Source organism: Juglans regia, chromosome 14, assembly GCF_001411555.2.
Source record: "Juglans regia cultivar Chandler chromosome 14, Walnut 2.0, whole genome shotgun sequence".
NCBI lineage: Eukaryota > Viridiplantae > Streptophyta > Magnoliopsida > Fagales > Juglandaceae > Juglans > Juglans regia.
In genome coordinates, this window is record NC_049914.1 from 1,222,522 (window position 1) to 1,245,148 (window position 22,627).

Consider the following 22,627-nt stretch of genomic DNA (forward strand, 5'->3'; position numbering starts at 1 on the left):
GGGTCCCTCCAAAGTCTCAAGTATTTTGGAAGATACAGTCAAGCCTCTTTTAGAAGATGCAAACGGGGCAACAGAAGGTAGTGCTTCCCCTCTTGAGGAAGCAGCACGGCAAGGATCGTCGAGGGGTGGAGCTAATACACACAATGTTGATGGAGGGTAGGAATTTGCAATGGTAACAGATGGAGGGGACAACAACCATATAGATGTTGAGCAACCATTGGGCGGGAAGGATTTGTCATTGGTGCCTCGTGTGGGGAAAGGTTCAGAATTGGCATTGGTGCCCCGTGTGGGGGAAGGTTTAGAGTCGGGAGCGCAATCTAGTATTGTGGCTGGGGATAATGTTGTTCCCCTGGTTTCTCTTCCTCCAATCAACAATATAGCAGGTTCAACATCCGATTGGATTCTGAATAAAGATAATGAGTTTCTACAAACCCTGAGACTTTCATATGGAGAACAAGGAGAATATGAAGACCAATTTAAAACACCACTCACTGCAATCGAGGCGAGCCACGCGCTTGAAACCAAATCTAATTTTAAAAAAAGTAGGGAGTTGAAGAATCTTTTAGGGGTAATCAATTACGATACTAAGGGAGGTACCTCAAGTCAAGGGAAAGGGTAAAGGGAGGGCTTTGTGATGTTCGGGTTGAGGATTAGTTTTAAGGAATCTAGGGGATGGGATCGGGGAGGTGTAATGATAGTTTTCCAATTCGGGTTTGGTGTATTTTGGGTAGGTTTTCATGGGCTTTTGGGTCATTATAGGCTTTCTTGTATGGGCTAGGTGTTTTTCTTGTATACGTCTAGTGTACTTGGTTACTCCTATTGATATATATACATAATATTATTACTTATCAAAAAAAGAAAACTTCTTTCCAAGGGCATGTGCACCCTCGGGATTAGCCGAGAATTTGTTTTGGACACTTGGGTGCCAATAAAAAAATATCTTAAAAAATTTAGTTGTTACTATATCCAAAAAAATTATTAGGATCATAACTTTTTTCCTTGTAGATGTTTCCTTATGTTGTTGCTACTATATCCTTGTTGCAGTTATAAATTTGAGTTGCTAGGATGTTTTTCATGTAGGATTCCATGTAGTTGGGCTTAGCCCTTAGGGCTTTATTGGCTTATGTTGCATATACTTTCAGAAACCACATTATAGCTGTTATTATAAACAAGGTGGGCAAGTGGGGTTTAACTTTATTGTATTGCCTTGTTATTATTTATTTTTATATTCATCAGCAAACTCTGTATCTTGCAAGGGATTGGATATTGTTCTTGATTCTGTCTTCGTCTTCTTGAAATTAGAACTGGCTCCTAAACTTGTAACATTCTTTCTCCATCTTCTAAAGGATTTATAATATTTCTCTCTCTCTTTTTTTGTTTCCTTTATGTTTCTCATTTTAGGATTCTCCACAAGTTTCTATCAGAGAGGTAAAAACCACAGATGGTGCTTGTTACTTGGAACTGAAGCTTCCTCAACGGTCACTTCGGAATGGTTCTTGGAACTTTTTGGAAATATATGGTTTTCGCTATGGTGACGATTTGTGTCGAACTTTGCTTCCTTGTGAGGTTTGCTTTCTACTCTTAACCTGTGTTTGCTCTTTGCTATATAGGGAGGCTATTGGAAGATTAGGTTTTTTGGTTAGTTGGCATGAAGGCTCAAATTATTTATGTTTAATTTGTCTTGTTATCCGCTGTTGTTTTATCTCTCTCTCTCTCTCTCATTTATGTATGGGGAATATTTTGCTGTTCTACTTATAGCTTAGTGCCCTTCCTCTTCTTTTGGTGTTAGAGTAGTTATTTTTTGGTTTTTCCCACTCAAATGTGCACACACATCTATAGATAACTCCATTCTAATCTCAACGGTTTGGTTAAGTGATCAACTCGTGTAATTCTTATAATATGTCTCGTACTGATACCATTTTGGATTTGATTGACATTTATATATTTTTTTTGATAAGTAAGAGGTAAATTTTATTGATACGAATGGAATAAGCATAACTTATGTACACATGAGGTATTCAAAAGAGTGCCTAAATACATTCTAGAGTCCCTAAATTAAAGATAAGAAGTTATGAACATTGTTTCCATTAAGCACAATGGCTGAAACCCAGAGCAATAACGTATACAAAAAAATTCTGAAGCTCCGTCATTGTGCGCTCCTTATCTTCAAAGCACCGTGCATTCCTTTGCGACCAAGTATACCATATAATGCACAACGAAATCATCCTCTACAATGAAATCATCTTCCATACTGCCGCCACCTGGGGGCAGCCTTGAATTTCCTTCCAACAAGCAAATAAATCAATCACCCTCAATGGAATTACCCAAGCGACATTAACTCTTCTAAAGATCTTATTCTACAACACTCTTGTCACCTCACAATGCAATAGTAAGTGATCCATTGATTCTACATGTTTTTTGCACAAATAGCACCACCATCACAATGAGTCCCCACTTTCTAAAGTTGTTTGTGGTCAGAATATTCCCAAGGGCAGTGGTTTATACAAAAAAAGTTACTTTAGAAGGCACGCGAGATCTCCAAATACTTTTCCATGGGAAGGGTACATTACCTTGCGATACCAATATTTTGTAATACACCTTGACTGTAAACTTCTTGTTGCCACTAGACCTCCGCTGTATCCTATCCCCCTTTGCTGTTATACTTCCTATGGAGTATATCAATATGAAAAATTCTGAAACGGTTTGCAATTCCCAATCATGATTATCCCTATTAAATAGGACATTCCACTGGTGAGAACCATGAGAAAATGCAAGCAGATTTGCCACAAAGCATCCTTGTTAACTGCAATACTATAGAGAGCTGGGAAGACCCTTTCAAAAGCATGCTCTCTGCACCAAACATCATGCCAAAACCTGATTCTGGTACCCTCTTCAACCACAAACGGATATGATTTTTGAAACACTACCAACCCTTCCTAATAAATTTCTACAAGCCCACACCATACCCCCCACTACATTGGAGTACCAACCCCCCCAAGCACTTATGTGTCTAAAGTCAATAACTTCCTTCCACAATGAATCCCCCTCCAAGTGGTACATCCATAGCCATTTCCTCAATAGAGCTTTATTAAAGATCCTCAAGTTGCGTACTCCCAATCCGCCGATCGAGATTGGGGAGCAGACTTTATTCCAATTAATAAGATATAATTTTGTTTCCTCTCCCACTCCATCCCACAAGAAAACTCGAAATAACTTCTCGATCCTATTCGTCACCCCTGCAGACATCGGAAATAGAGATAAAAAATAGGTCGAAGGTTAGACAAAGTGCTCTTAATCAGTGTGAGTCGACCCCCTTTCGATAAATACAAACTTTTCCATCCAGTCAACATTTTCTCAACTTTCTCAATAACCCTATCCCAAATAGTTCTAGCTTTAAAGGTTGCCTCCAAAGGAAGACCCAAATATTTTATAGGCAAAGAGGACACTCTACAACCTAATAGATTTGCTAGACTGTTGATTGTAGGCACCACACCCACTGCCACCATCTCAGACTTACCAAGGTTCAACTTAAGCCCCGACATGGCTTCAAAGCATAACAAGAGTGCTCGTAAAGTTTGAATTTGTCTAAGGTTTGCTTCATAAAAGAGGAGAGTGTTATATGCAAATAAGAGATGTGAGATTATGATAGAGCCATTAGTACATTACCCATCGAAAAACTGGCTAAAAAACCTCATTCAAATGTAGCCTTTGCCATCCTACCCAGTGCCTCCATAGCAATAACGAAAAGAAAAGGAGACAACGGGTCCTCTTGCTGCAATCCACGAGAACTGTTAAAAATCCAGCAAGGGTGCCATTAATTAAACACTGAGAAGCAGGCGGTAGTAGCACAATGTCGAATTCATGAAATCCACCTATCACCAAAGCCACACCTCCCGAGCAAATAAAAGAGAGATTTTCAATTCACATGGTCATATGCTTTTTCCATGTCAAGCTGAATCAAGTATTTGTCTTTGCCACACAAATGCATTATGAGGCTTAGAAATAATTTGTTCCATTACCAAGCTTAGCCAATTAGCAAGAATTTTTGAAATAATCTTGTATACCCCACTCACTAAGCTTATAGGGTAGAAATCCTCAACTTTCATAGCCCCATGTTTCTTCGGTATGAGAGCACTGAACGTCGCATTGAGGCGTTTCTCAAACTTTTTGAATGAGTGGAATTCAAGAAAAACCCGCATAACATCACATTTCACAATCTCCCAACAAGCTTAAAAGAATCCCAACGAAAAGCCATTCGGACCCGACGTTTTGTCTTTAGCCATACCACTAATGACCTTATAAATCTCATCTTCTTCAAAAGATCTTTCCATCCAGCTCGCACTCTGCGAATCTTTGGCCTCGAGTAGGTTGGCTTCGTGAGAAGGTTCTCATAATAATGCACAATATGGTTCTCTAACTTGGAGGGGGAAGAGAGCACTTGATTACCTGAATGGAGTGTCTCAATAGCATTGTTACGCCTATGTGAATTAGCTACTTTATGGAAGAACTTCGTGTATTTATCACCTTTTAGTTAAAGGGCTCTGGATTTTTGTCGCCACGAGGTCTCCTTCATCAACAATAACCTCTCAAGTTCAGTCACAACCAACTCTTCCTCAACTTCGAGGTGTCTCTTGTCAATTCTTGCCCTTCTAACTCCTCCATTAAGGTAGTCTTCTGTAGGGTTACAACCCGACCAACTTGGTTCATCTATGGGCCTGGCCTGGCTCAAGAAAAATCAAATCCAATATGGGCCAACTCGACCTGACCCGAGATTGGAAGCAGGTAATGGGAACCCAAATTGTATACAAACAGATTAAAAAAAACTTACAAATCTCACTATCCCTATACAATCCGATCAAAACCCAGCATCAACTAATGCAAATAGAGCCAATTTTCTCGAGAATTCATGGATAAATGCACAATCAGGCAAAAATTACAAATCCCACTATCCCTATACAATCCGATCAAAACCTTACTCCGTATGATCTAGAACATAACAATCATAATTTGAATTTAAAACAAAAAAAGGGAGAGGAAGAGTAGCAGTGAACTAGATCAATTGGTTTTGGGATCTGGCATGGGGAAGAGGTTGGAGCTGGCGCCGTGTGGTGGTGAAAACCCTAAGAAGAGTGAGTTATGAAGACCGAAGATGACGAAGAGGACAAGGGCGACGACGACACTGGACTTGAACTTTAAGAGGGAAAGGTCGCAGCTCAACTCCTTGAGACTCTGGTCTTGACGCGGTCCATCTTTTTGGTCTTAGATTTCTTGGCAATCTTGGTGGAGGATTCGGTTTTCATTGTCTTTAGCTTCTTGGCAACCTTGTCAATTGAGGACCTCAACTTGTAGGAGTTGATGTGATAGATGAGGAGCCAAGAGATAGCCTTGCAGAATATGGCATTGCAGAACGAAATGGCCACGACGGTGAGGTTGTCAGAGTACTTGAAAGAGGAGAAGATCTGAGGTGAGGCCATGGGAATAGGTGGTTGTTTGGCAGATAGGAAAGGGCGAGCAATCTAATAAAATAGGAAAATGATCTGAGCAAATACGGGGCAACTGCTTCTGACACAGCTTTGGAAAGTGGGCCTCCTGAGAAGGAGAGACGAGAAACCTATCCAGTCTTGACCAGCCCCGACTATTGGACCATGTGAACTCGCCCCCAACAAGGGGAAGATCCATGAGATTAAAATTAAATATGAACTCAGAGAACTCCTCCATGGCTAAGGAGTTGCGATAATTCCCCGATCGCTCACCAGGAAAGTGAGTGATATTGAAGTCTCCACACATACACCACGACACATCCCATAAACAATATAAGCCTGCCAACTCCTCCCATAGCTTTCTCCTATCTCTATCCATGTTAGGCCCATAGATGCCTACGTAAGCCCACTCCCATCCATCTACCACATTTTAAAATAAACTAGCTACCGAGAAAACCCCAACACACTCCTACTGCCTCCACCACTCTTTTATCCCACATTAAGAGAATGCCACCTGACTCACCCAATGAAGCCAAATACGACCAACCCACATACGAATACCCTCATAGGCTACATACGAATACCCTCATAGGCTACAAATGATTCTTCTATCGATGACCTGCAATTTTGTTTCTTGAAAACACACCACATCAACATTTCACGTCCACAATAAGGATTTTATGTGAAGGCGCTTATTGCGATTATTAAGCCTCCACATGTTCCAAGAGTGGATCTTAGGTTTCATGAGCAATGGTGACCCCCCTCCCTTTCAATTTATCCCTTCCACCACTCCCCTCCTTCGCTTTATAATTAACAGTACATGTGAGCGTTTTGAGTTCCTTATCTCTATTTGTGGCGGACTTCGATTGACCATCTTCAATGGCAACAAGAAGTGCCTTGAATTGCTCTTCTAAACCTATACAAGAAACCCCAATGCAAGCTTGTATTTCCTTAACCTTCTTGAACACCCATTTTGAAATGAACCTCTTTGAATTGGGATTGGGAGGGAGCGTGCATAATGGGTTTGGTTTAGCATCCCCCCCCAATCGAAGCATTCCCCATTGCAGATAACCAACTGTAGATCTGATCCATTTGGTACCCCCACAAAGAACGCCTCTTTCCTCAGGTCCTTGCCCAACTCCATGTGACTACCTTGAGGGTCCACTCCTCCAATTTTTGGTGAGATTTTAGTGCTAGGACGTTGTTAGAAGGATCAATGAGCTCCGACACTACACTCTATGACTGCCCAACCGAGTAAAAGGGACAATCGAGTAATCTCGTAGTCCCTTCTTCTATAACTTCAACCCCCGACAGTCTAGTCAACGGGGTTGTTGTCATAGGTGTGCCGACGACCATCGTCGGGCTAGACTGTGCGGGTTTTGACACGTCGGGGGCTAGGGGAACGACATTGTTGCTCGATCTCACACCTCTGTGCTTTGTGAATACTACTGTCGGCGGCGTAGCATTCATCTGTGGTTCCATAACCTTTGGCAAGGCCTCCTGACCTTTGCAAACTTGCCGCTCCTAGTTTGACATGTTCGCGAGGCAGCTCCAAGACCCGCGGTTGTTGGAGTACCTCCATGTACGACTGAGTGTTGGAAGTGGCTACTGTTGTCACTGGCGGTAAGAAAAGAGCATAACCACCTTCTCTTCCAACTTCCTTCAATGCCTCCGCTAGCTTCCTCTAGCCCATTCCATCCTTATTCCCTGGTATGAAGATGAAACTCCGGCGACCTCCCCCACCATACTCCACCAGTGCCATGTAAAAGCCTTGGGAGTTAGAACAACGCTATGCAATGAAGCCCTGTCCTCTTCCCGATGAGCAGTGTAAAACTCCTTACTCCCAACCTTCAAACACTCCTCAAAAGCTTTAGTAAACCATTGAACTATAGCTGGCCCCAAGCTCATATCTTTCACAACTTTCCATCCTTTCTCAGTTAAAAGCACATTATGTCCATCCCTTGTCACCCCAAACACCTTGGATTCGATTACAACGCATTTCGTAGAAGGCATTTTCCTTCCAATACAGTCAGAAACACGCCATCAAACACATGCAACCACCATCGGATGCGGAATGAAGAGCAAGAAGATAGGAGTATTTTGTTTAATCACGTTGCGTCCATCCCTTGACATTTATATTTTATGCTTATCTATACGTGTACAGCTAATTATTTGTTTAATCACGTTAATGTAGTGACATAATCATCTTAATGTCTTTTACTTTATTGATTGGCTTACTTTCATTGCATGCTTGCACTAATTCTGTTTGTGGTTTTGGCACATAGGAGTATTTTGCTTGCGTTGTAATTAAATGCTCAAATCACTGTTATTTGGCACTGTTATTTGGCTATACCGCTATATTATATTCTTAGGTGGGTAGTCCGGATTATTTTTATGGCATGATTAGGCTATGGGTTGGCTAATGCTTCTGTCAGCTTTTTAGGTTTGAGGGGTGGCTTGGCATAATTATCTCGATGGCTGTTTAAGTTAGCTGGATGAATATATTTTTTTAAGTCTCTGATCAGATATCTATGTGGTTTATGTTTTTATTTATGATTTGTTTCAAGGGTACATTTTTCGAAAACTTAAAAAAACTTGTCTCCGTACACTTTTACAACAGAAAAATTTTCTGGTGAACTTTGCCGGATTTATTCTCCATAAGATTTCTACTGGTTTTAGCTGTGATTTGCTTAAGATGGGTCTTATAAAACACCTATTGATAGAGACGAAGATGTTTGCATTATCATTAGAGGGGGGGCTGTCTAAGCATCATTGAGAGGAGTCGAAAGACCACTAAGGAGATGGTTTTCAGTCAAAGCAGTGCTCGCTGGCTGGCCAACACAGTGGAAAAATGCACCTCACCCGCGGGAAGCAAAACTTTCTACAAGTCATATCGGGATGAATCGAAGGCTTTATTTGTACATTGTTGCTCGAATGATTTTGGGTGTTACTTAGAAGTAACTGAATATGGTAGCAGTGGGTGTTGTGGTCCTCTTGTGATCTTGGAAGGAATGGAAAAAAGGGGGGAGGGGGCTGGAAATACCTCTCAAGAGAAATTGGACAGAGCAACAGACAAGGGAAAGGGGTTGGGGAGGCAGGAAGTATCGTATGCAGAAGCAGTGATGGGCGGTGCTAGGAAACGAACAGCTGTCTTGGGTGGTACAAACCACTCTTTGGTGCAACTGTAAAAAGAACAGGACAACAGAGGAAGAACAACAGAGAATGGTCAAGGGACTATACTAGAAAGGGGGGTGGCAGCTTGTCCCACGCTGCTTCAGTAGAAAGGGAGGTGCAGGGGGTCCTTTTTGGTTTGAGAGAAGTTTTTGGCTCTTTAACTAAGGCTGTGGAAGCTCTTACATCTAAATTGGATTTGGTTTCGGACCTGGGCTTGAAATGGGCTGGTAAGAGATCTGGCTCAGAATTGCTAAAACTAAAAGGACATGGGCTGAACTTAAGGCCTGACAAAGGGAAAGCTAAGTTAAATACGGGCCGGACTCGTCAAGCCCAACCCAAGCTAAAATGGTGTCTTAAAAGGATTGGGCCTTCCTTTGAGAAGGGCTCCACGTCCTCTGATGGGCTGGTTGGTACGCCGGGCCTTCATTGGCAAGGGATCTTGTCCAATGTTTTTAATTTCGTACCGTACCGGCCGGTACGGCCGAAATTTTTCGTTTCGGCCGTCCGGCCGGTACAGGTACTAGATATATACCGTACCGGCCAAAATACCGGCCGTACCGGCTGGTATCGGCCGTTTCGGCCTAAATTTCGGCCTGTACCGGCCTATATTTCGGCCGGTACCGGCCGATATTTCGGCCTGTGTTTTTTTTTTTTTTTTCATTTTTTCAAACTACAAGTTTATTTTTTGACCCCCAATTTAGATTAGACTATTTATAATTTATATGTATGTATGTATTTATATATAATTTATTCATATATAAACTATTATTTTAGAATATAATTGTTATATATATTTATATATATAATTTATTCATATATCGACTATCCCGAAACGGTACACGAAACGGTACCGGTACCGAAATATTTCGTTCCAGTGTCTTGACCGGTACGCCATCCGGTACGGTATTTAAAACATTGATCTTGTCGCCAGCAAGTCCCAGCCGGCGAGGGATATCATCGCTGGCAAGAGACCTCGTAGATGATCACCTTTGTGGCGGATACAGTGCATCGGTGGGGTTGCCGACTGTGGAGGCTGCGCAACAAGAGATCTTGACGACGGGAGAGCCACTGACCAGCAGAGAGGCATAGATAGATGTGTTGGCCTTCTCTGGGTCGCATGCCGCCACCACAGCCAATCAGAAAAAAAAGAAAAGAATATATTTTAAAGTATCCCACCAAATATAGACTGAATTTCCAATCATCAGTAGTTGAGTCAAATGCTTTGTTTTGTAGAGATTTCAGATCGCCGAATAGAAATCATATCATGTTACTCATTAGATTTCAGAAAATGCCGTAGTATTGTGCTATTTTTTTTTTTTTTTTGCTTTTCTTTTTGTCGACTGTGGCATCTTCTTGCTATTTGACTTGCTGAAAGTATTTCTGGTACATGTATTGTATTTGACAATAACTAACAGGTGAAGAAAATGCTCAAAAGAATTCCTGAGGAGACTAGGAAGAAGCTTTCTGGAAAAGGGTATTTCCCTCAAGAAGGATATATCCTGAAATACTTACCTGTCCCTCCAAACTGTTTGTCTGTGCCAGAAATCTCTGATGGTGTCAGTGTCATGTCTTCGGTAAGCCAATTAGAAGCAAAGACTAAAAGCAAACTTCTTTGTTTTGTTTTTGTTTTATTCCTATTTTATGATTAGATTTAGGATATTAGTCTTTGTATCATGTTTTATTCCAGGATCCTTCTTTGGTGATGCTCAAAAAAGTGCTCAGGCAAGTGGAGATCATCAAGAGTTCAAGATCTGGTACACCAAATTTTGAATCTCATGAAGTTGAAGCTAACGAGTTGCAATCAGCTATAAATCAGTATCTGCAGATTAGGGGTTCTGTAAAAGCATCTCGTGATATAGACTCAAGATTTGGGCTGAGCAAAGAGCCAAATGATTCCACAACAAAAGCATGGCTCGAAAAAATTAGAACATTGTTCATCAGAAAAGGTTCAGGCTTCTCGTCCCGCAGTGTGATTACTGGGGATGCATATAAAAGGGTTGATGAGATTGGGATCCCCTTTGAGATTGCGCAGATGATCACTTTTGAGGAGAAAGTTAACGTTCACAATTTGAAATATTTGCAAGAGCTAGTAGATAATAAGTTGTGCCTAACATATAGAGATGGTTCTTCAGCATATTCGCTGAGGGAGGGTTCAAAGGGGCATACATTTCTGCGACCTGGTCAAGTAGTACACCGACGCATTATGGATGGGGATATGGTTTTCATTAATAGACCACCAACCACTCACAAGCATTCCTTGCAAGCACTTGCAGTGTATGTTCATGATGACCATACAGTGAAGATAAACCCGCTTATTTGTGGCCCATTGAGTGCTGATTTTGATGGTGACTGTGTGCATCTCTTCTATCCTCAATCTCTTGCTGCAAAAGCAGAAGTTTTGGAACTTTTCTCTGTGGATAAGCAGTTGCTTAGCTCTCACAGTGGTAAAATCAACTTGCAACTGGCCACTGACTCATTGCTGTCCCTAAAGACAATGTTTAAGACATACTTCTTGGACAGATCAGCAGCTCAGCAATTGGCTATGTTTGCTTCATCTTCATTGCCACGGCCTGCTTTGTTGAAGGTTCATTCCGCTGCCCCTTATTGGACTGCTTTGCAGATATTACAGACTGCTTTGCCTGCATGCTTTGACTGTTGTGGGGAAACATACCTGATTAGTCAGAGTGATGTTTTGAAAATTGACTTCAATGGTGATGTTATATCGTCTGTGGTTAATGAAATTGTGACATCAATTTTCTTTGAGAAGGGTCCTGAAGAGGTTTTAAAATTCTTCAATTCCTTACAGCCTTTGTTGATGGAAAATATATTTGCGGAAGGTTTTAGTGTTGGCTTAAATGACTTTTCCATAAACAGGGAGGACATACAAAATATTCAGAAGAATATTCAGTCTATTTCTCCTTTGCTGTATCACCTAAGAGAAACATATAATGAGCTGGTGGAGTTGCAATTGGAGAATCGCATCAAAGATGTGAAAGTGCCAGTTACAAATTTTATTTTGAAGTCTGCATTGGGTGATTTAATGGACTCCAAAAATGATTCAGCCATTAACAAGGTAGTTCAACAAATTGGCTTCCTGGGCCTGCAACTTTCTGATAAAGGAAAATTTTATTCTAAGACCTTAGTTGAAGACGTGGCTGCACTTTTTCGTTGTAAATATTCTTCTGGAGTTGATTACCCTTCTGCAGAGTATGGATTAGTTCAAAATTGTTTTTTTCATGGGTTAGATCCCTATGAGGAGATTGTTCATTCAATATCTACGAGAGAAGTAATGGTCCGCTCGTCAAGAGGATTGTCTGAACCTGGTACTTTATTTAAAAACTTAATGGCCATCCTTCGAGATGTTGTTATTTGTTACGATGGCACCGTCAGAAATGTTAGCAGCAATTCCATAATCCAATTTGATTATGGGGTAAATGCGAGAGGTAAGCCCAACAATTTATTTCCTGCTGGTGAACCTGTTGGCGTCTTAGCTGCAACAGCAATGTCAAATCCTGCATACAAGGCAGTTCTTGATTCTTCTCCAAGCAGTAATTCCTCATGGGAGCTGATGAAGGTATTCAATTCTTGGCTAGTTTACATGAGATTCTTCCACATTAAATGCGTAGGTGTGTCTAATATTTGTATATATGTTTTGTATTTTGTATTTTTCAGGAAATACTGCTTTGCAAGGTCATTTTTAAGAATGAACTTATTGATCGCCGTGTAGTATTATATTTGAATGAATGTGGCTGTGGGAGAAAGTGTTGCCGAGAGAAAGCAGCATATTTAGTAAAGAATCAATTGAAGAAAGTCAGCCTTAAAGATACTGCGGTTGAGTTTCTGATTGAGTATGTTTGCCACTTCAACTGTACTTTCTGTTACTTGTACATCTTCCCAAATTTTTTTTTTTTTGACAATCTCACCAAGGTTGTGTATCTAGGGTTTATTCATTTAGATGTTAGTGGTTAACGGTACTGGGCATCCTGAGTAACAGTAATGGGCTTTAATACCTTGGCTTGGGTGGCATTTCCCGATTATTGTATACGTTATTTTCTCTAAATCATTGAAGCCTTGATATGGTCATTTTTTTTCCCTATTGATCATCTTTACCTATTCTTTTCTAACTACTTTTCTAGTGGAAAGAAGTTTTTGTAGCTTGTTTTGGTCTATAAAATTCTTCACCTGTGCATGGTACATAATAATTGCTTTGACTGTAAACAAGAGATCCAGACAAGTATGGTATATAATCATTTATTCCACTGTGGAGCTTTGTATAAACTAGTTACTCAATTCTGTATACAAAGAAAAATGCAAGAGACACGCATCCTTTGAGAGATGTGAGATGGAAGACTGTGCTTGCTAATTGTCTTTTTGGTTAAATGCCAGTGAGAACAGAGGGAGAAATTGCTAGTTCACGATTGTGTCTACCAGACTACCACAGATCCCATGTTATTTTATGTACTTTTTCACTTCTGTATACTTTCATGCTCTTTTTACTATGATACCCTTTTTATTACCAGCGTACAACAAGCTCTCTCCTATGATGTCTAACAATGTTTCAAAGATACATCACAATTTTTTCCATGATAATGTGTCATACTCCTGTTTATTTATGTTTACTTCTATCTTCTTTTCAATGTAATTTTCATTCCGTTGGTCGGAAATATCAGGTAATAATGTGCACCGATGTTATATTCAAAGTTCTAATATCATGCTTCTTACACGCAGATATAAAGACCAGCAAAATGTAGCAGAAAGTTCTGAAATTGATGCAGGCCTTGTTGGTCATGTTCATCTAAATGAGGTTGGTACATGTGTATATGTTTAATTTCAATATTTGAGTTATATTTTACAGATGGAATGCTGTTGCTTGCTGCTTAGGGATTATCATTCTTGAGTAACTGAATCTTTGTTGAACAGATGCTGTTGGGAGAGATGAACACCAGTATGCATGATGTTCTTCAAAAGTGCCAAGAGACTCTTAGTTCGTTCCGAAAGAAGAAGAAAGTTAGTCATGTTTTTAAAAAAACGATTCTGTCTATCAGGTTAGTTTAGTTTGACTTGTAATTGAATGATATATGTTGTTATCATACGATCATCAGTATAATTTCCAAACCCCTCAAATAATTAACATATGCCCCAAAAAAGTATTTCAATTTTCAGTGGGGGAAATCTGCGCCCATTCATTGTAACGTGGCTCTGCCACCTAGCGATTGGCAACTTATTTGGTGAGAGGAAGGACGCAACACATGGTATCCCTACCTTTTGGGAAACCTGGACCAAGTAATCCTGATGCCACTCTCCAATGGGATTCATTAATCCTAGTCTGAATCCCATGCAATAAATGGAATTTATCCATTTAATGCAACCTTTAATATTATTTAATTCTTGAGGACTTCCAACTTCACCACTATGGTTTTAACTAATTGTATCAAAGCCCTATGTTCAGACTTTTGAGGTGTCTGCAATAACTCTGGCATACTATCGGTGTGACTGGACATTTTTTAGTGGCACATGGCTTTGTCTTGGTGATTTCAACTCACATTTTCAAACTCAAGACAAGCTGGGAGGCAAACCCATAAATCCCTCCTACTCTAAGGAGTCTTGCACTATTGTCCCATTAGGGCCCATTGCACCAGTATAATTATTTATTTATTTTGGTTGGGATATACTTTTTGTTGACCCTTCAGTTGAATAATTCTCTAGAAAACGAGGACTAGAGGACTTTTCTTTTCCTTTATCAAGTTTTCACAAATTTTGGAATTAGCTTGGTCTTATCTGTACTATTTGTAGTGATTTTCCTCCCTTCTCACTCCACCTTTTTATTGCTATTTAGCACTACACTGAATCTGTAAAAGTGAAAGTTACCTTTGGCTTTATGCATTTTTCTTGCCAGTGAATGTTGCTCTTTCCAGCAATGTGGTGCAAATAGAAGCTCTGGTATCCCATGTTTGATGTTTTCTTGGCCAGACACAAGTGATATTTATTTGGAGAGGACTGCAAATATCCTTGCGGACATTATTTGCCCTGTTCTTTTAGAAACCATCATTAAAGGTATGATATTTATTCTAAATTTTTTATTATTCTGCTATGTACCTGTGTGTGAACCAGATACGTTCAGTAATTTTACTTTAACCGAGGCGCACTTGTGGGAAACTCCTTTCCAATTGCCTGTGGACCCCATGGATTAGTTAGGACTTTTGTTCTGGAAACCCAGTGCCAATAAAAAAAAATTGTCATTGCTAGGGTCAGGTGCATGCTATTTGTGTGTTCTATCTATTTTAATGGCACCTTCTCTTGTTTTCGTTTTAAAGCCAGCTGCTATTATTCATTGATATGCTACTTGTGTACTTGGGCTTTGTCTATTTCTATGAATAAAATTTCTTGATTACCTATAAAAAAAAAATTATTCAATGATATGGTTTTTCTATTCTGCCGATTTGCAGCAACCGTATGATGAATGGCAACGTTTATAATTGAATTTTCTTGTGGGTGATTTTATCACAAAAATGAGAGGATACTGTTTATTGTCCATTTTTCATAAAGTTGATGTCATCTTATATCAAACTCAATGCTTTTAATGATCTGCTGTGTGGTTGACTGGGTACGTTTGGGTAGTGAGAAGTGTTGAGAATGTTTGTGAATAGTAGTGAAAAAGTAATGAAAAAGTAATAATAAAATATTGAATAGTAGTAAAAAGTAGGTGAAAAGTAATGAATAGTAAAAAAAGTAGGTAAAAAGTAATAATAAAGTAAAGAATAGTAGTGAGAGTACTTGAGGTACTCTCACTTGCCAGACGGCCTTGTTTGTTTTCAGGAAACTTCTCAACTCATCTCATATCATCTAATTATTACAACTTTCTCAAATTTCCATACAAAATAAAATAAACAATTCAACTTTTTCAAATCCCAAAACAAAAATAATATTAAAAAAATATATTCTAACAATATTTTATTCAATTTTCAATTTTTATCTCAATTCATCTTCATCTCATCTGTGAAAACAAACGATGCGTAAGTTTACATAATCTTATGTAATGTTGCTAATGTTCTGAGGGTGATGTTTATGTATTAATTTGTTTTCCACCACAATGTGACAAGTAATATTCCACACTGATATTTTGGTCCTAAGCGATGGGGACACTGCTTATTTCACCAAGAAGCATAGAATTTTGAAGTAACTTGTATTACGCAGCCTTTTATTTTTTGTAGGCATATCGTTGAATAAACTTTTGAACCGCTTTTCACTTTCCTTAATGAATGCTGTAAGTTTGCTCTTTAGTTTGGGAGTATTTTCTGAAACACAAAATGTACAGTTTTATTCGTTTTTTAAATGTTACACTTTTATTCATGTTTCTAGAATGTTTCCCATATACATGGGCCATGCATATTTTCTATCATTGATAAAATTCTTATTTACTGATATAAGAAATTTGTGTTTCTAGAATATTTTTATGTTCCCTCATGTGAAAATGGCCTTCATATGTTTGACCCTACATCCTAAGTTTCGCTAACTAGGTGGCATCTTGGGTAAGTAGAACGGATGTTACACTAAAGTTTTGAGTTTATCCAAGCTCTATTACACTCATAATCTTTTCAATAGTTTTCATGCTTTTTTTTTGTCACATTGCTGGTTTCTGTACACTTTCTGGTTAGGTTATTTTATTTTATTTTAAATTCTTCTGTTTTTCCTTTGTTAGCATCCTTATGATATGTTTCCTTTTAGTCAGTGTACATTTAATGGATTAGGCAATTGAAAGGAAGAATAATTGATGTGTGGTCAATTCTTAGGGAAGGATGGCTTCAGAAAGTGTGACTCAAGATTATAAAATACTCCACTATTTTAGTGATCATGTAACCTATATCTTTTGATATGTTATGAATGTCAAAGAATCTGGTAGATGAAATGCACTCTTCCTCTTCAATTGTGCAGGTGACCCTCGAGTTTGCTCAGCAAACATAATATGGATCAATCCAGGTACGACAACTTGGATAAGAAACCCTTGCAAGTCTGAAAAGGGTGAATTAGCACTGGACATCGTTCTGGAGAAATCAGCTGTGAAGCAAAGTGGTGATGCTTGGAGGATTGTATTAGACTGTTGTCTTCCTGTTCTTCATTTAATCGACACCAGGCGTTCCATACCATATGCAATAAAGCAGCTTCAAGAATTGCTAGGGATTTCTTGTGCTTTTGATCAAGCTGTTCAGGTACCTTCCCTCTCCCTCTTCTTTCCCTTACCAATGAATTTCATGTGTTCACATATTGGTTTTCTGCAAATTCTGAATAATCGTCTCTTACTATACGCTCTTCTAGCTCCTCCTCACTCTCTGCATATTCTGTTTGCCTTTAAAAAGAAGGGTGTATTACTACTCACTTGGAATAGAACACATGCTATTATCAAGAAGCATTATTTATCTTCAGTATCAACTAAGGAAGAACCAATACGATATAGTATAGGTACTACTCAATACGGATACGGTTTACTACAATCCTTAGTAACCCTAGACTTGTGGCATGGATATGCAAACCCTAAGGGGCATAAAATGCATATAAGTATTACAAAACTGATTTGAAGCTCCCATGTACTTGGGCTATGCCTACTTCTCTCATCAATAAAATTCTTCTTTACTGACTAAAGAAAAAAAAAAAAAAAGACAAACTGATTTGAAGCCATGAATAGATTTTTTTTGGTGTCCTCTATTATTGCAACAAAACATCGGGAACTTGAAGAATCAATGTGTTTCTATTTCTAGCCTTCTACCAACCACCTATGCCAAGGGTTTCCACCTTCATTTGGTCGTGCTATTATGATGTAACATGCAGTTGTCTCGAGTCAGTGGGATATGTCAGTACTTTACCCAAACCATGAAGCTTTATATTGTCTTCACATGTAAATGCAACAGGATTGGTCGTCTAATTTGACTTTCACAATGAGTCTCATTGCAGCTATCTCCCTCAATAGTGATGAAGAGGAGTCTCCTAGGCATCTACATTGTATATTTCCTCTTAAGAGCATGAAGTGCAAATTCTAGCGGATTAATATAATGTCCCTCACCATTGTTGCTTTTCAACATTATCTAGAAATAAATCCTTCAGTCTTTTGGAGAGCTCTTGCTCTCTAGTAGTTAGTCTTAGCACTGGCTGTCTTTGCACTCAAACTTATTAACTGGCCTTGCTTTATTGTATCAGAAACTTGTATCAATCATCTTCTGTTTTTTCAGGTCATCCATTTCATTAGTTTGTTGGCTACTTTTCATTTCTTGTGTAATGCATTTTTGCATGACTCAAAATCTGTCTGATTCATGCTTCTCATGGTTTGTACTGTGCCTACAAACAGAACCCCTCCCATTATTCATGCCTTTCTGATGCTTGATGGAAGATTCTGTGCAGTTTTTTTAGACATGGACCTTTTACATTTCTAAATATTTCATAAATTTGGTTGATTGTTTTGTCTGACTTGTCAACCCTCTCTTCCCGGTTTACATGACGCACCCCATTATAGTCTGGCACATCAATTCTCTAAAGGAAAAGGGAAAGTATTGTTGCAAATGCTTGAATTACACGACATAATAGATCTGTCATCTTGATTTCAAATCTTCAATTCTTAGTACTCTTTTTTTTTTTTTTTTTTTGCATAGCTTAAGAGAGAGGACTTAATGCTGTGGCTCTTTTTGCAGCGCCTTGCAACATCAGTGACAATGGTGGCAAAAGGTGTTCTCAAAGAGCATCTCATTCTCTTGGCAAATAGCATGACATGTGCTGGAAATTTGGTTGGCTTCAATTCTGGTGGTTATAAAGCTTTGTCTCGCTCATTTAATGTCCAAGCACCATTTGCGGAAGCGACACTTTTTGTAAGTAATATGAGGCTTGTTTATGATTTTCTTATGTCATTCTAATGCTTAGGATTGTCAAAAAGTGGGATCTTACTCATGATCAATTCATATCTGGAGTAGATCATTGAAATGATCTAAAATAAAAATATATAGGTCTACAGAAAGGAATTCTAGAAATATGATAAAAAAAAACTTGAAACACGACCGAAAAGCTAGAGGTTAGTATTATTGAGTATCTCGCAGAAGATAAAGCCTTCACAAGGTATGATTTTTTGCAAAAAATAATTAGAAAAAAAATCCTTGCAAAAGGCGCAAAAATTGGTATCCAAGATAAAAATGTTTGCCCACATGGGGGATAAATACATCATGTTCACAACAGTAATCATATGAGAAGATCCATTAATTTCAGCCATTTTCTAATTCGTGTATGAGGTGGGTAAAAAAATCTGCAAATTTCAACTGAGAAAGAGACAATGCCTCTGGTGATCTGATTTTACCTTCCCTACTTAGCATTGAAAAATGTGGCCAAGTGTCCTTGCTGGATGGAGCTGGAGTCAGTAAAGGGATAATTACCTGAAATATACGTTATGGGTTGCATCCCCTTTTCTTTTCAAATTGGTTTTACTTTGGACATTACCCCCAAATGCAAATGACAACCCCATTTCAAGAAACAGCCCAACTTCCTTAAAATATTTAAATGGTGGGCTCCTATTTCAAGAAAACTGCCTAATCTTTGAGAACTGCAACGGTATGCTGGAGGCATTCAAAACTTATTTTAAAAAAAAGAGTTCAAAGCTTTCTTTATCAATGCTGTTTTCCTTTGGACAGCCTTGGTAGACTTTATTGGATTGAATTTTCATACTTAAAAAATGGGTTAAACTTTCATAATTTTCGTGCATCTTTTTCTCCTATTAGCTGGGGGCCACTCTTGGGTCACTCTTGTACACATCCTGTGTACTTGGTTGTTTTTCATTCTGATATCAGCTATGCCTACCACTGATTTAAGAACCTGATTTTAAAATTTAATGTTTTCTATTCTGATATCAGCTATGCCTACCACTGATTTTTGAAGCAGTCTGGATTGATTTTTTAAGGTTGGACCATAAAAACCATACTACTTTACAATCTAAACTGGGATTTGGAAACCAATAGAGTAGTTGGAAAATTTTATTGTAGTAATGTTTTCCTGTCAGATAAACTTTCCCAAGTTCTCATTTCACCTTACCACTTTATGTGGTTTCAGACACCAAGAAATTGTTTTGAGAGATCTGCTGAAAAGCGACATGTGGATTCTCTATCGAGCATAGTTGCATCTTGTTCCTGGGGAAAACATGTGGCAGTGGGTACAGGATCTAGATTTGATGTCCTTTGGGACACAAGGCAGGTAAATATGATGTAAGAGTTTTTTTTTTTTCAAGTCAGTACAAAATATTATCAATAGGCTCCCTGGGGCTACTGTTTTGTACCTTTATTTGAATATTATTTTCCTTTCCAGGTAGGATTGAACGAAGAGGGTGGAATAGATGTGTATAACTTTCTACATATGGTGAGAGGTGCTGCAAATGGAGAAGAATCAAATACCGGTTGTCTGGGTGCAGATACTGATGATCTTATGCTGGAAGATGAATGTGCAGAGTGGGCTCCCTCCCCAGAGCATAACTCAAGTTTTGATAAGCCATTCTTTGAAGACAGTGCTGAGTTTGAAAATTGTTTAGATAATCGGCCAGAGGAATCAACATGGGATGCTTCTACTAGTTGGGACAAACAAATGACTAGAGAAAATGCTTCATCTGGTTGGGGGACAAATAAAGCTGAACCAGGTGATGTGTCCACAAAACCTGCCATGGATTCTTCCAAGTCCAGTGGTTGGGGTGCCAGTGCTGGATGGGAGAATAATACAGCAACCAAGAATGATTCTTCTGGTTGGGGAATGGGTGGAGATGAATCACGAGTTGCTTTCATCTCCAAAAAAGCACAAGAGAACTCTTCCACATCCCACGGCTGGGATGCTGTGGCTCCTTTGGGAAAAGTGAGCAAAGATGTTGAGGAATCTGGATGGGAGACAAGTACGGTGACCAAAAATGTTTCTTCTGTTTGGGGGACCAATAAAACTGAATCGGGTGATGTTTCCCCAAAAGCCGCAGAGAAATCTTCCAAGTCCAGTGGTTGGGGTGGTATGGCTGGGCGGGATATAAATTCAGCAACCAAAAATGATTCTTCTGGTTGGGGAACGGGTGGAGATCAATCACGAGTTGCTTTTGTCTCCAAAAAAGCGCCAGAGAACTCTTCTGGATCCCACAGCTGGGATGCTGTGATTCCTTGGGGAAAAGGGGACAAAGATGTTCAGAAAAATACAGCTACCAAAAACGTTTCTTCTGGTTGGGGAATGGGTGGTGATGAATCACGAGATGGTTCTGTCTCCAAAACAGAGCAAGAGAACTCTTCCGGATCCCATGGCTGGGATGCTGTAACTCCTTTGGGAAGAAGGGATGGAGATGGTGAGGAAAATTCATTGAACAAAAATGTTTCTTCTGGTTGGGGAACAGGTGGAGATGAATCACGAGATGCTTTTGTCTCAAAAAAAGCACAAGAGAACTCTTCCAGATCCTGTAGCTGGGATGCTGCAACTCCTTCGGGAAAAAATGCTGGGGATGCTGTAGAATCGTCCAGATTTGATGGGAAGCCTCTGGTTGAAAAAAAAACAGAGCCTTCTGATTGGGATAAGAAGGTAACACAGGAGACAGTTCAGTCAACTTCTGGTTGGGTTTCTTCAACTATTGAAGTAGGGACTAGAGATGAACATTCATCCCCTTCTGTGGAACATTGTGAGTCACCTGCCATCAATCATTCATGGGGGCAGCTGAAGTCACCAGAACCTTCACAAGGTTGGGGCTCTTGGAATGAGTCTAATCAATTAGCAAGTTTGAACAGTTGGGACTCACCAAATGCTGACGGTGGAAATGAAAGTGAGAGACCTCGGTGGGGAAGGCAGAGTGCAGAACCATTCAAGAAAAATTCGTTTGAAGGATCAAGGGGATGGGGTTCAAATTCTGGAGAAAGGAAATCTAACTGGTCTGCAAAATCTCCTGGAAGGTCACATACTGGTTCTAGTGCTAGTGGAATATATACTGCAACCAGACAGCGATTAGATATGTTCACTTCCGAGGAACAAGATGTTCTGTTGGACATTGAAAAGGTTATGCAGTCTATTAGAAGAATAATGCATCAGTCTGGGTATGTTTTTTATTATACATGCATATATAGCACAAAGCAATGTGTTCTTCTTGATGTTCTCTTTAATTCTCAATGATTATATTATATTGCATAATAGGTATCGTGTACATGTCAATCAGTTTGAATGATTATATTTTCTTCAATGGTTATATTATGTTGAGTATGTACGTTTTGTCATGTTGCGTGTTTGATATCCATCAAGAATGGGCCGGTTTGATTTAGGGAAATCCTTCATTGGAGTCAAAAAGGCTTTTTTTGAACATTTCGGGGATCATGGAAAAGGTGAGGAATGCTTAAAATTTGATAGAGGATGCATAGATTTATTACAATTGAATGTAATGCCACTGCTTTTGGATTACATGTTTGTTTGAAGCAGTTGGCTACAGAAACAGTGCCATTCTGATCATCTAAATGCATAACCTTTTGAAGTTGGTTGATGCAATGCATCCTCGATTCCTCTATCGGTAGCTTTGATAATTTAATGAATGTGAACATGGTAATTTTATTAACTATTTTTGGGTGACCATGAGTCTGTGATGTAGTTTTGAATTTAATACATTCCATGCAGGATGCTTTTGTGCTGTATCTTTCATGCTTATCCCATTTTCCCAAGGCTGAAGTACTACCCATTAGCTTTAGGTTTTTGTTTATTTCTTATCATTTTCACTATACCATACCTTTTTTGGGGATTTGACCCCTGGCAAGGTACACCCACTTGGAAGCTGCATTAGGGGTATCACTTAACCCTTATGCCTGGTACCTGTGCAATATTTTCTGGGCTTGGTAATGTACGTTAACTTTTACGTGTATCACTTGGAGGCTGCTTTTTGGGGTATCAATTAACTGCCTATGTCAGGTAAATGTGCCTTGGCAGTTATTGTCTACAATAGCCTTCTTGGTGGTTCA

The 22,627-nt window shown here is 39.2% G+C and overlaps 1 protein-coding gene and 1 pseudogene across 2 annotated transcripts in view; one reads left to right on the top strand and one right to left on the bottom strand.

Annotated features, from left to right (window-relative positions):
- Window positions 1–22,627, top strand: part of LOC109012319 (DNA-directed RNA polymerase V subunit 1) — a 29,802-nt gene that overhangs the window by 4,838 nt on the left and 2,337 nt on the right. For both annotated transcript variants that reach the window (XM_018993888.2, XM_035685057.1), the window contains 11 exons: window positions 1,402–1,566; window positions 10,070–10,228; window positions 10,342–12,228; window positions 12,327–12,502; window positions 13,383–13,458; window positions 13,575–13,699; window positions 14,551–14,708; window positions 16,587–16,861; window positions 18,332–18,505; window positions 19,731–19,871; window positions 19,983–21,721. In XM_018993888.2, coding sequence (XP_018849433.1) covers window positions 1,402–1,566; window positions 10,070–10,228; window positions 10,342–12,228; window positions 12,327–12,502; window positions 13,383–13,458; window positions 13,575–13,699; window positions 14,551–14,708; window positions 16,587–16,861; window positions 18,332–18,505; window positions 19,731–19,871; window positions 19,983–21,721 — 5,075 coding nt within the window. The remainder of the gene's footprint in view (window positions 1–1,401; window positions 1,567–10,069; window positions 10,229–10,341; window positions 12,229–12,326; window positions 12,503–13,382; window positions 13,459–13,574; window positions 13,700–14,550; window positions 14,709–16,586; window positions 16,862–18,331; window positions 18,506–19,730; window positions 19,872–19,982; window positions 21,722–22,627) is intronic.
- Window positions 5,056–5,474, bottom strand: LOC118344475 (annotated as a pseudogene).